The sequence below is a fragment of the Pseudoliparis swirei genome, chromosome 2 (assembly GCF_029220125.1).
Source record: "Pseudoliparis swirei isolate HS2019 ecotype Mariana Trench chromosome 2, NWPU_hadal_v1, whole genome shotgun sequence".
NCBI classification, from domain to species: domain Eukaryota; kingdom Metazoa; phylum Chordata; class Actinopteri; order Perciformes; family Liparidae; genus Pseudoliparis; species Pseudoliparis swirei.
Window position 1 is genome coordinate 15,515,788 of NC_079389.1, and position 14,165 is coordinate 15,529,952.

Sequence of the window (14,165 nt, forward strand, 5' to 3'; positions counted from 1 at the left end):
TTGCAGCTGAGAAAATGATTTGAGTTCTGTTCCATCAAATAATTGGTTGATGGTTTTAAGACCTTTTACAGCCCACTGTCTAAATCCACCATCCCATATCGAGGGAGGGAATTCTATGTTGCCTACAAGTGGCATAGCCCTTGAGAGTGAACTGGGTCCTTCAAGCTTCTTTTTAATTATTGTCCAAATCTTCAGTGTGTGTTTTATCCATTCGTTTTTTATTTTAATTTTGTTAAATGATTTGATATCAATAAAAGGCAATGTTGATATAGATATACCCTTAGCTGTGCTCTGTTCTATCTGGGTCCATCCTGTCTCCTGGTCATTTCCAATCCATGCCACTATAGCCGTTAGTTGTGCTGCCCAGTAATATAGTTTCAGGTTTGGTAGGCCGAGACCTCCTTTTTCTTTGGGTAGAAGCAGTGTTTTCAGTCTTATTCTGGGTTTCTTATTCTGCCAGATGAATTTTGAGATTAGTTTATTTAACATATTGAAGATGGAAACTGGTACTGCCACTGGTAGAGACTGAAACAAAAAGAGGAGTCTGGGTAACACATTCATTTTCACCGTCTCCACTCGACCAAACAATGAAAGAGGGAGAATTTGCCAACGTGTCAGGTCATTTTTTATTTGTTTGATTAACTTATTGTAATTGGCATCAAACAGCTGTGTGAAGCTAGGTGTAATATTAATTCCCAAATATCGAAATCCTTGTTTAGACCAGTGAAAGGAAACATCCTCATTCAACTGTGTGGGCCAGATTCCAGATATCATCATCGCCTCTGATTTGTTTTCATTAATTTTATACCCCGATACTGAGCCGTATTTGTGCAGACACTGCATAAGTACAGGAATGGAGAGAAGAGGGTTTTTTATAAAAAGCAAAATGTCATCTGCAAACAGAGCTATTTTATGGTCTGTTCCGCTTTCGTCCACTATTCCTTGAATTTGTAAGTTTTGGCGTATAGCTTCTGCAAGAGGTTCAATACTAAGTACAAAGAGGATGGGTGACAGTGAATCCCCCTGTCTCACGCCCCTCTCCACCTTAAAAAATTCTGAGCAGTGACCATTCACTCTGACTCTTGATCTTGGGTCTCTATACAACAAGTTGATCCAGCTAACAAATTCTTCGCCGAATCCCATCTCTATCAATGTTTGTTCCAGGAATAACCAGTCAACTCTATCAAATGCCTTTTCGGCATCTAAGCCGAGAAGCATTGCATGTTGTCCGTCTCTTGACGCTATTGATTGTAAATTTAGGGCTTTTCTTATGTTGTTTGTTCCTTGACGGCCTAGGATGAATCCAGTTTGGTCTGGTTTTATTAATTTTGTTATATATTTTTGTGTTCTGGCCGCCAGGATGGACGTCAGGATTTTATAGTCTACACATAAGAGGCTTATTGGGCGGTAACTGGTGCACTGCAAGGGATCTTTTCCTTCTTTATGTAGGACCGTAATGATGGCTTCAGACCATGATTTCGGTGGATCTCTCATTTTTAGTACATAATTATATATTTTGCATAATATAGGAGTGAGGTCGTTCACAAAGGCTTTGTAATATTCTCCAGTGAATCCAGATGTTCCCGGTGATTTGTTGTTTTTTTGTTTAGCAATGGTTTCTTTAATTTCATCTTGTGTGATGGGATCTACTAATTTAGTTGCTTCCTCATTTGACATTTTGGTCATTTTGAGGGGTTTCAAAAACTCTTCTATTTTTTCCTTCTTTGATTCTTGTTCTTGACTCTTATATAATTGTTTGTAATATTTTGCAAAGGCATCTGATATTTCCTTAGGGTCAGTTTCCAGACAGTTAGATTCAGGGTTTTTAACTTTAGGTATTGCACGGTTAGATTGTGTTTTTTGGAGTTGGAAAGCCAGCAACCTGCTAGCTTTATTTCCCATTTCGTAGTAGTTTCTGTTGATATACCTGAGAGCTCCTTCTGCCTTATATGATAGTGCCTCGTCCAATTGTAACCTAACTTCCTTGAGCATTTTTAATGTATCCTCTTTTCTATGCATCTTGTGTTCTCTCTCTAATTTTTTTAATTCACGCTCCAGATTTTGTTGTTTCGCTAGTCTTTGTTTCTTGATCCTGGATCCTATAGCAATAATGTTGCCTCTTATTGTGGCCTTTCCTGCATCCCATAATATTGAGGGAGAAACATTACCATCATCATTTATGGAGAAGTACTCAGATAGACCGGATTGTATTTCTAGTTTGGTTTGAGTGTCTGCCAACAATGAGATGTTGATCCTCCAATATCTAAAGTGATTCTTGATTTTACTGGGAGCCAGTGCAGAGCAGCTAGTGCAGGAGTGATGTGATCTCTTTTCTTAGTTTTAGTGAGAACACGAGCTGCAGCATTCTGGATCAACTGGAGGGACCTAAGAGATTTATTAGAGCAGCCTGCTAATAAGGAGTTGCAGTAATCCAGTCTCGAAGTAACGAACGCGTGAACCAATTTTTCTGCATCTTTTTGAGACAAGATGTGCCTGATTTTTGAAATATTACGTAGATGAAAGAATGCAGTCCTTGAGATTTGCTTTACGTGGGAGTTAAAGGACAAGTCCCGATCAAAGATAACGCCAAGATTCTTTACAGTGGTGTTGGATGCCAGGGCAATGCCGTCTACAGAATCCACATCACCAGATAATTGATCTCTGAGGTGCTCAGGGCCGATTAAAATTACTTGGTTTTGTCTGAGTTTAACATCAAGAAGTTGCAGGTCATCCATGTTTTTATGTCTTTAAGACATGCTTGAATTTTACAGAGTTGGTTGCTCTCCTCTGGTTTTATCGATAAATATAGTTGAGTGTCATCTGCATAACAATGAAAGTTTATGGAGTGTTTCCTGATAATATTGCCCAAAGGAAGCATGTATAAGGTAAATAAAATTGGTCCAAGCACAGAACCTTGTGGAACTCCGTGATTAACGTTGGTGGTTATCCAGGCGTCATCGTTTACAAATACAAACTGAGATCGATCTGCTAAATAGGATTTAAACCAAATTAGTGCCGTGCCTGAAATGCCAATCGACTGCTCCAGTCTCTGTAACAGGATGTCATGGTCAATGGTGTCGAATGCAGCACTAAGGTCTAACAAGACCAGGACAGAGAGGAGTCCTTTATCTGCTGCCATTAAGAGGTCATTTGTAATTTTCACCAGTGCCGTCTCGGTGCTGTGGTGTTTTCTAAATCCTGATTGAAATTTCTCAAATAAACTATTATGATGTAGAAAGTCGCACAACTGATTTGCGACCACTTTCTCAAGGATCTTGGAGAGGAAGGGGAGGTTAGAGATCGGTCTGTAGTTAGCCAATACCTCTGGATCCAGAGTGGGCTTCTTCAGGAGAGGTTTAATAACAGCCACCTTGAAGGAGTGTGGTACGTGGCCTGTTAGCAGAGACACATTGATAATATCTAATAGAGAGCCGCCAATTAAAGGCAAAACGTCTTTAAGCAGCCTCGTCGGGATGGGGTCCAAGAGACAGGTAGACGTGTTCGAAGTAGAAACCGTTGAGAATAATTGGTCACGGTTGATAGGAGAAAATCCCTCCAAATATACACCAGGGCATACAGCGGTTTACAAGGCCATTCCACTTGAGGACAGATTGGCACTGGTTATGGGCAAGAGATTATTAATCTTGTCCCTAATAGTTAAAATCTTTTCATTAAAGAAGTTCATAAAGTCATTACCACTAAGGTTTATAGGAATGCTCGGCTCCACAGAGCTGTGACTCTCTGTCAGCCTGGCTACAGTGCTGAAGAGAAACCTGGGGTTGTTTTATTTTTTTCTATTATTGATGAGTAATAGGCTGCTCTGGCATTACGGAGGGCCTTCTTATATGTTTTAAGACTATCTCGCCAAACTAAGCGGGATTCTTCGAGATTAGTTGAACGCCATATGCGTTCAAGCTTTCGTGACGTTTGCTTCAGTTTGCGGGTCTGAGGGTTATACCAGGGAGCAAACCTCCTCTTCCTCACTGTCTTCTTCTTCAGAGGGGCTATCGAGTCCAGTGTCATTCTCAGAGAGCCTATGGCACTGTCAACAAGATGATCAATCTGGGACGGACTAAAGTTAGACCAGGAGTCCTCTGTTATATTGAGACGTGGTATCGAATCAAATACAGAAGGAATCGCTTCTTTAAATTTAGCTACAGCACTATCAGTTAGACATCTAGTGTAGAAACTTTTGACTAACGGAGTACACTCCGGTAGTATAAATTCAAAAGTTATGAGGTTGTGGTCTGACAGAAGAGGATTCTGTGGGAAGACGTTCAAATGCTCAATGTCAACGCCATAAGTAAGAACAAGATCAAGCGTGTGGCCAAAGCTGTGAGTGGGTTTCTGTACTCTCTGACAGAAGCCAATCGAGTCCAACAAGGAGATGAATGCAGCACTAAGGCAATCATTATCAACATCCACATGGATATTAAAATCTCCAACAATAATAACTTTATCGGTTTTAAGAACCAAACTTGATATAAATTCTGAGAATTCAGATATAAACTCTGAATATGGACCTGGTGACCGGTACAGAATCACAAATCGAATTGGCTGTAGTGTTTTCCAGGTTGGTTGTGAAAGACTAAGAACAAGGCTTTCAAATGAGGTGTAGTGTAATTTTGGTTGAGGATTAATTAATAGGCTCGATTCAAAGATGGCTGCTACTCCACCTCCTCGACCGGTGCCTCGAGGAATGTGAGTATTAATATGACTTGGAGGAGTCGATTCATTCAGGCAGACATATTCTTCATGGCTCAGCCAGGTTTCAGTTAGGCAACATAAATCAATGTGATTATCTGATATTAAATCATTCAGTAACACAGCTTTAGATGACAGAGATCGAATATTTAGGAGACCACATTTAATAGACCTATTTTGTTGCACTGCTGAAATAATGGTGTTAACTTGTATAAGGTTATTGTGTACGACTCCTCTTCTGCTTACTTTTGATTTATTTAATTGAAGTGGCCGTGGGACAGACACAGTCTCTACTCTAAAGTCAAGGGTGGGTAACTGCTCGAATGGAAGAGCAGAGAAGGGTGTTAAACTACAACTCTGCTCCCGGTTCCTGATCTGAACCCTGGGTTGTCATAGATTAAGTCCGGTGATCAACTTGGTCATATTCGCAGAAATGAGACGCGCTCCGTCCAACGTGGGATGAATGCCGTCTCTCCTCATCAGATCAGGTTTTCCCCAGAAAGTCTTCCAGTTGTCTACGTAGCCCACATTATTCGCTGGGCACCACCTCGACAGCCAGCGGTTGAAAGACGACATTCGGCTATACAATTCGTCTGTCTGCAAATTTGGGAGAGGGCCAGAGAAAATTACGGTGTCTATAAGTTTGCTTAGGGAAGACATTAATCCCCGTGCCTTGCATGGTGGGTCAGCCAGCATCAGTGTATGAATTTGTGAGTAAATGCCATTTATTTACAATCAATTTACCTTCTTTTTTTTACTACCTGCACTAACCAGTTTCCTGGAGGAAACCCCTTGGGTATGCACATTGTTACGAGCACAGTTCCTCTCTGTCTTTGCAGCAAGAGTCAAGTGAGACTTGTTCTTTCTTTTTCTTTCTTGTAAAGCATTCAGCCACTGTGTCCAGAGAGAAAGAGACTGTTGTGTTACTTAACAGTATTTAGACAATTAAATTATCTTGTACTTTGATACAAAATTATAAATGTTCAGATATTCAGTAGATATAAATATCTTGTAACCAATAAGCCCTCCCAAAAAACACAATAGAGAGAGTGGGAAACTACTCTTGCCATGACCCACTGACACATGGTGCACCCGATTTAATCAGAATATTTACAGAAGAGTTACTGACATTTTGGAACTTGGATCTTTGCTATCATCCGGCCTAGAAAGGGAAGAGAAGCTCATCTAACTAGCTGCTGATGGGACCAAAGAGGTGCCATTATCACCAGGTGCCTTTAACGAATAAATTACTTAAAATGGTGAGGGTTGTGTTCGAATAATATTACAATTTGCAGAAATGTCAGTCAACAGAATATATAACACCTTTTGGATTCAGCATTGTCACATATTAGGTAAATATACTGACTAAAGTGGGTAGAGTACACAACCCACTCAACAATAGGTTTCTGCACACTCTGTATTATGGTTTGGTTGAGCGTACGCTGTAAGATATTCTCTATTTCTAACCGTCAGCACTCTGCACCTTTTCTGAAGTGAAGTTCATTGAAAGTTGACCGAGAGAAAGAACATTCTTTCATCAACACAGAGCGACCGGGGAGCTTCGTAGCTTGGCTGGGGAGTTTTTCCATCAAACATGAATAGGGATGAGCGGGGACTTCTTAACTCATCCAATCTTTCTATTGTGTACAAACATCGCAGTGTGAGTCACACAGTATTTGTTGCGTGTTTGTTTGAGTTTGTGTTCCACGCAGTGTTTGTTTGTGTGACAGCCAATTCACAGGTGCATTCATTTAATACAGACCAAAGTACGCTCTCTTGAAAATAATCTGTTATGGTAACAATTCAAGTGGGACCACTGTGCCCAAACAGGAGGTCCGGGTTCTCATTGAAATTCAAATGGGATCTTGCAGCATATTTAATGCACAATTTAATCTTCGGGAAATTTATTCCGAAATGAGATGCAAGGAGAAGTGGAAAAAACACGGCAGCTCAGTTCATAGATTCCCGTGATGAGCAGAATTCTGTTCTCGTCTGGCATCAAGTCATCCGTAATCAACATTGGCATATTTGGCTATTTTTATTATTGAGATTGTAAAATAAGTAATGAGCTTTCAGCATCCACATGGTTCCAGAAAAATACAGCAACCCCTGTCTCCTAAAATATACCAATAGTTTGCAAATACTGTTGGAAAGAAATCTTATCCTGCCTGGTTTAACGTCTTGTTGGTGTTGTGCACGACACAAGAATCACAAAGTGCACTGTCTCCGTGTCACCATCACTGTGGAGACAAAGCCATACAACTAATTCAAGACCTATCTTCAGTGTAACCTGGATTATCATTCATCTCAAAGGCATTTTTTGTATCCCTTCTTGTCCTTTTCATTTGGAGAATGTTAACCAGTGTCTCTGAGTGTGTTCCGGGGGCATTCAGGATCCACGAGGAGGCAGCGATAATAACCTTGTTAGCATTCTGCTTGTTATTAGTATGTTTCCATAGCACAGGGAGAGGAAAAAGTAATAGAAAACAAAATATGTGTTGTGATTTGTTGAGTCCGATGAAGGAGGAAATGAAACGCTCTTTTAATAAATGATGTATTTTGTTACAGATCATATCTGGAAAAGGGTAAATGGAAAATGAAGGAGAAGAGCCGCATCTTAAGCTGTGTAGTGGTGAATTGTTGGCTGTTGTGCCAAAGGAAAACATGAATACAAAGTTATCTGTTAGGATCACATGAAAAAATAAAAAATAACACTGTGAAGTTCTTTAGAGGAAAAAAACTCAAAGGAAAAATGTAAGCTTGTTAAGGTTTGACTGAGTTGAAGGGATGTTGAGGAATCTTCTGGAAGAGCCTTCTGCATGAGATCAACTTTACAAATGAGTAAACCAGCTAAAACTCAACATATTATTGTTCAACAGCTCTCTTAACATTTTTATTTAATTTCCACCAACTTTTTAACCTAAAATAGCATGACAGACAATTTGCACAACTAATGCACGGCAGCTAATTTATGTGTATAAATACGAGTCCGTACAATATTGAACCCCAAATATTAGCTTTCATCTCTGCAGATTTCTCCACAGAACACTAAAACACTCTTCATGGAAATGTGATAATTTAGAATATGTATTGGAACACACGCTCCCTACAGAAATAAGTAAATATTCACAAGTTACAGTAACAACACATCATATTCAAGATGGAACGTAAACGTGATTGACAAAGAAACTTGTTTTCAACATGAAAGGATCAAAGACAATTTGTTGCACATCCATACTAAACCTACCGGGAGCTCACTGCTTACCTCATGACATGTCTTCATTTAACATTTCATCTCACCTCTGTGATAGTTTCATATATTATAGCCATGTAGGAGACATGCACATGTATGTGATCTTACATCCTTGGGTGCCAATCTCTGGAGGACATAGATAATAAAGTCCTGGAAACAGTAATTGATTTGCTTTTTTCCGAGCCTCATATGAGCTGTACTTAAAAGAATAGTATTCATTCTAGTGTGTTTCCGTCATGCAGAGTTTGTACTGCTGATAATCAACACAGGAGCCTCTTCTTTCCAGATCTTCTGAGCCACGACAGGCAGGATTGCTGAATAGTTTGTGTTTTCTGGGCATTGACCTTGAGAGATCGTTGCCTAACAAGCACAGGGACAATACCTTTTCATCAACATTACCATTACGTCTCTGAAGCTAAGCAGAATAACCAAACTGAGCTTACTGCAACCACAACACAACCACAGCAGCTTTGCCTTTCCATTGTGTTTGTTGCGTAGATACTTTTAGAAAAAAGAAAAAGAAAATCACATAAATTGTTCCCATATTATGTATTCTTAGGAAAGCAACACTAAAGTAGTACACACCTTTATACCACCACGTCATTTGAGTATTGCATCTCACATTGGTAATAGAATCAGTGTGTTGTCAGTTGTATTGTATATGTAAGCGTCGTGTTCAGTGATATAGCCTCACAAGGTCTCAGAATATATTGCTGATCCCAGCTTTAGCAATTGCTCTACATTAATGTATTCGTTATTTCTTTATTTCTGTAAACATTTTCATTGGCTTTGTGAGTGTTCAAAGGCTGACCTTGTAGACTGAAAGCCAAACTTTATCCGGAGTCACTAAGTCCGTCAGCAACTGTCCTCGGCTCTCATCTTTGGCTTTGCAGTGTGAAGGCTTTCTTTAACCAAAGGAAATGGTTTTCCACACACAAAAGCAAGCCTTCGCACAAACATCCCACTCTATCCAGCATTCAATCGCTGCTGAGCGTTTCCTCTTGTGCGCCTCAATAACATGTCAACTCAAAAGGAAGCTACTGTGGAGCGTGGTACCTGTAGTGTGTCCGCATGTGTGCGCGTGGGTTTGTCGATGTGCAACAAAAGGCCTGGGGTCAAAAGAGCATCATGTCATCTCAGGAATAGTATCTCAGTTAAGTGTATTATTTGTTCTGCATGGCTGGTGGAGGAAGATTAGCTCCCGGCATTCACCTATTGTGGCACCTCAGAACAGGTGTCGTGTATTGCAGATGATTTGTTGATAATTTATTTCTACTTTAATTGCTGTATAGAATTGTATGGAGTGCTTGCTGTGGTTTCATGTTTTTATCGCCTTCCAGCAGCAGGCATAACTACAAATGTCCTTCCACCTCTAGATTTGCTCACATTTCAGCCACTGTGAAAAAATATTATGATTGTATTAAATTGGAAGTTCCCTTGTGAGCAAGTGGTTCTAAATTAGATTTATTTTACGGCTGAACATTTTGGTTTGGACAACATCTCATCACTAAACCATGACATCCCCTTCCTTTCTGTAACACTGTGTAATGTGTTATCATCCCAACATTGACAGATGATGGCCATCAATCAGCAACATGTTTGTCTTCTTGGTTGATTTTTGGGACTAATAAAATCCAGCATTATGCAATATTTTCCTCTTGGTCAGTATTATATAGGTGGAACAGGTATGGTGGTAATGTTTAGTTCTTGAGCAAGGGAATTAAGATTGACTTTGCATAATATAAAACTGTGGGGGCTTCTATGGGTTTCAAGAGTGCGGAGGAGTGGAGCTCCTTGTTCAGCTCCTAATGATCTCTGTGTCTCGCATATTTTTCTAATGCGTCATGTAAAGTAGTTCTGAAACTGGGCACTTCGCAGATGATGGAAAACAGGCTTCTGGACGCGCGTGAATTAAGTTATCAACATTTAATGGCAGGAAGTGTAAAACAAACATTCAAGGCGCTCTTCCTCGGCTCCCGGCTCCTCCGCCCCTCAGCCTTGCGGCCTCGGGGATACCTGTAGAAGAGACCCGATTTTGACCTTTCCATGACTTTGACCCGATCGATCCCAAAATCTAATCAAATGGTCCCCGGATAATAACCAATCATCCCACCAAATTTCATGCGATTCGGTTTAATACTTTTTTAGTTATGCGAATAACACGCATACAAATAAAGAAATAAATAAATACACGGCGATCAAAACATAACCTTCCGCATTTTCAATGCGAAGGTAACAATATCAATATTCTCCCTAATATTTTCTATTATAATATCTTTCTATATGTATTAATTAAAAACATAAGACCTCTGCAGATGTTATCAAAATAAACTATTACAACCTAACAGTCACTAGGTTATTTCAAAGAAAGTCTTGTTGAAGTAGACTCTTAATATGGTTTATGATGAATCCATGAGCAGCCTAGTATTGTAGTTTAATATTATTGAATGAGAACTTATATATACTTGTATATATTAGCCCTCTGAGGCAAATTCGTGATTCGTGATATTGGACGATACAAGTAAATTTAATGGAAAAAAATCTCAATTTACTTTCACAGCATGTAAAGCCAGTTTTGACTTGTTAGTACAGTAAAAGCCTTTACTTACTATTACTTCCATATTCTTGCTGAATAATGGTGTCCGGATCTTCTTGCAGTCTTCTTTGACTGCATTACTGCTGCTGTCTTTTTCACTTCCTCCTTATATTCCCTTCTTGTTATAGGTCAACTAAAACTCATCCAGGACCTGTGGTTCATTTGAGTGACAGCCCAAAGGATGAAGGCAAGGTGAGTAAACAAATAAAAAAAACACCAGCAACACCTCCTGGTCCTCCTCCCAGACCAAAAAACACTGCAGACATAATTAAAAAATATTACAATGTACAATAAAAATATGTACAACAAACAAAAAACTAACAGAACATTAAAACAAGTCTATTCCTGTATTAGTTCCCTCTCACTCTCTCAGCCTGGCTTTCTTCCTGGATGAAAGAACAAAATAAAAATTATCTATACAGTACCCGTGTATGTTATATTCTTAAGGAAAGTTCAGTTTTTCAGTTTCAAGCTGCTGCTGCAGTCACATTTCTTTATAAAAGCTGGATGTTGATGTAAGGAAGAGACAATTGATTTTCTAGATGCCTTTCGCTGCCTTTGTGTGAAACCAGACTTGACAAGCTGTGAAGACATATAAAAACGAGACACAAGGGTACAGCAGCTGTGGCCCTCTGCCATCACTCACTGCGAGAAAAGGCAATTTGCTGCAAGTGACATTAGAAGTTTGAGGATTTAATGTTCCCACCCTACAAAGTATGATCTTCACCTCTTTATGTTGCATTGGCCCGGATGTTTGGAGAGGGGACAATATGTAGTTGTGTTTCTCAAAGCCTTCGTTTGCATTGTGTGCTTGATTTCTATTATATGTTGTGATACATAAATAGTGTACACCGCCGGCATAAGTCTTACAGCATTGGATGGACATTAATGCTGAGAACATTCATTTCAATCACACATTTTGTCGGTGGTGGACGGTTTGAAAAAAGAGCAAAACGTCAAAATCAAATGCTGATGACATCACACATGTTCTTCTCACTAAAGCACTGAGAATGAACATCTTCCTTTCAATAGACACTGATGAATGACCTCAGATGTCAGACTGTACATCCTTGCCCAAATTATCATAAGAGAGGAATCAGCCAAATCAGTCAATGATCTTAAATTAATCTGGTGTACAAAAAATCTTACTCTCATGTTCGCTTCTGTAAGTAGTGTTTGTAGTAACACGTTAACCCTAACAGTTTGATAAGCCCCTGGTATGTCTTTTAATCAGACATATTAGCCTTTTTCCCAGCAGACATTTCGACTTGTCATAGTATGAGAAGGTGTAACTAACAACGTTAGTTATGGCTCAGTTATATTTAGCTGGCCCAGCTAGTCATCTGTGTTGGTCAGCACTCGCAATATCCAGCCTCTGGAATTCAGACCGTATAAATATATTATTATGAATGCTAATGCTTCTCCTGTGATATTATTTCAATGCATGAATGACTTTTGCCAATGTCAGTATATTTCTAATGCAGTTTTTCTTATTGTGCATCACTGGAGCATGATGACACAAATACCTTTTGTAGAAAAATGATGTTTAAGTAAGAAGACATTGCATATTTATTATGTGCATATCAAAGTAGACAAGCATCCACATGCCACATGACTTTGTGTATATACTTATGTCTGGGCATGCTCAGGGCACCTTGGAGTTAACGGAACTGCTGGTGTGGTAAAGCTTTAGGGTTGCACATTTTCTGAGAGAATTTGTTTTCCCTTTCTGACTTGGCCTTTATTTGCCGTCTTCTGAGTTGTGAGATGTCACACAGTCTGTCCTCTCTGCAGGAGAGCTGCTTTCTACACTCTCTGAAAGGATGTGCTCTTCCAACATCACTCCCCATCCCCTCTGATCTGTGATCAGATGGTGTCGACTTTGCTTCACCCTCTTATACTGTGTGTGTGTGTGGGGGGGGGGGTCTGCGCGTGTGTGTGTGTGTGTGTGTGAATGTGTGCGTGCATGAGTGTGATGCTGTTTTCATTGTTAGTGGAGAGAATGTACTGTATGTGTGTGTGTTTTATCAAAGTGTTGCATACTCTGAATGAATGAAAGCTATATGTGTTTAAATCTAAAATGAACATAATTACAGCATTCTCAGAGACAAATAATGTCATGATACCAGACATTGCTCCACTTTGTGCACAACCGGAGGGTTAGGGTTACAATTTGACATCCTCGTATTGTCAGTCTCCTCTGACATGTCCTGCTACATGTTCTGCAAAATGCACATAAAATAGAAGAACCATGCAGGGGGGGAAGTCAATTATCTATGGTCAGTAGTACACTCGCTATAAATTATACCTGCATATATATCTATCCACAAAACTCTCAAGCAGGCTCGGTGTGAAACTTTGTCTCAATAAAAACAAGACTTAAAAGAGGATGAAGGAGGAGTAGGATACATATTCTTTGGGGTGCCACTGGGAAATAAGGCTTTCCTTCTTTCCAGCAAATATGTAAATTACATTGGTACTGTTGGTGTAGGCTGTGCCTATCATCTTATTTTAGACTATGAAAAGTGTTCCATCGCTTCCTTGTGTTCCATTCCTTGTCATCTCCTCCGCAGCTGCTTATAGGGTTTGAAAGCGGGACAATCGTACAGTGGGACCTCCGGGGCAAGAAGGCCGACTTCAGAATCTACTACGATGAGGTAAGATCCCCTTTGCAGTCCTGCATTAAGAAACTACAGCGAAAACACTGTTAGGTGGGACCATTTTGTTTCTATTCCATGTCACTCTGACTTTAAAAGGAACATTTTCTGAGGCTTTTGGTGTTTCTTGAGTCATGATAATCATAAAGATTCGGTCCTATTTCAGCAATCGCAGCAGGAAGAAGGATATATGAATGGTGAAATTGATAGTAGTGAGTAGATAACATACTTTGTATGTATATATATATATATGTATATATACAGTATATATATAATATATATTTATATATATATTATATTTATATAATAGTAATATTAAAAAAAGTTTAAATGGGAAAAATGTGTTGTTACACAAACAACTACATTTATATAATGGCCTCTCTTTCTCTCTCTCTCTCTATATATATATACAGTATATATTATTTTTGTGTGTGACTTTTTTCAAAGGTCAATTTGAGAATATCCATTCCATGAGTACACACATTCAGAATCACTCTCAAACATACAGATCCCTCTCAATTTTCTTTTTTAACCCCTGTGGCCTCAAAACCAATTTGCCCGGAAGACATTTGCACTTATCCTCTGCATCCGCTGCCATCGTTCTCATCTCCTGTGAAGAGTCACATCCTTCTTGCATTCATTTATGTGGTTCCATGTCCATCTCCTCCAGCAAAGCATGGCGTCTCTGTCTCACACCTCTTCAGCCAAATTCAAACCACAGATAGGACTGTAGTCTGAACACTCTAACTGGTGGAATTGGAAACCTTTGGACCCTTGTGGTTAGATCACAAGTAATAAATGTATTGTATTGTATTGCGTTATTTGGCTTTTCATTTTTCATTCTTTGGGTTGTACACCTTTTATTGCCTTTAAGAATATTGCATCAAATGCACCCAAATACAACATGTTAAGGAAACATTAAGAGTGCAAATGCAAATGAACTGTGGGAGCCTAA

General features: G+C 39.4%; 1 protein-coding gene across 1 annotated transcript in view; it reads left to right on the forward strand.

The window, feature by feature from the left end:
* stxbp5l (syntaxin binding protein 5L) overlaps positions 1-14,165 on the forward strand; it is a 135,736-nt gene that overhangs the window by 78,053 nt on the left and 43,518 nt on the right. The window contains exons 6-7 of the mRNA XM_056438653.1: positions 10,682-10,745; positions 13,127-13,210. Coding sequence (XP_056294628.1) covers positions 10,682-10,745; positions 13,127-13,210 — 148 coding nt within the window. The remainder of the gene's footprint in view (positions 1-10,681; positions 10,746-13,126; positions 13,211-14,165) is intronic.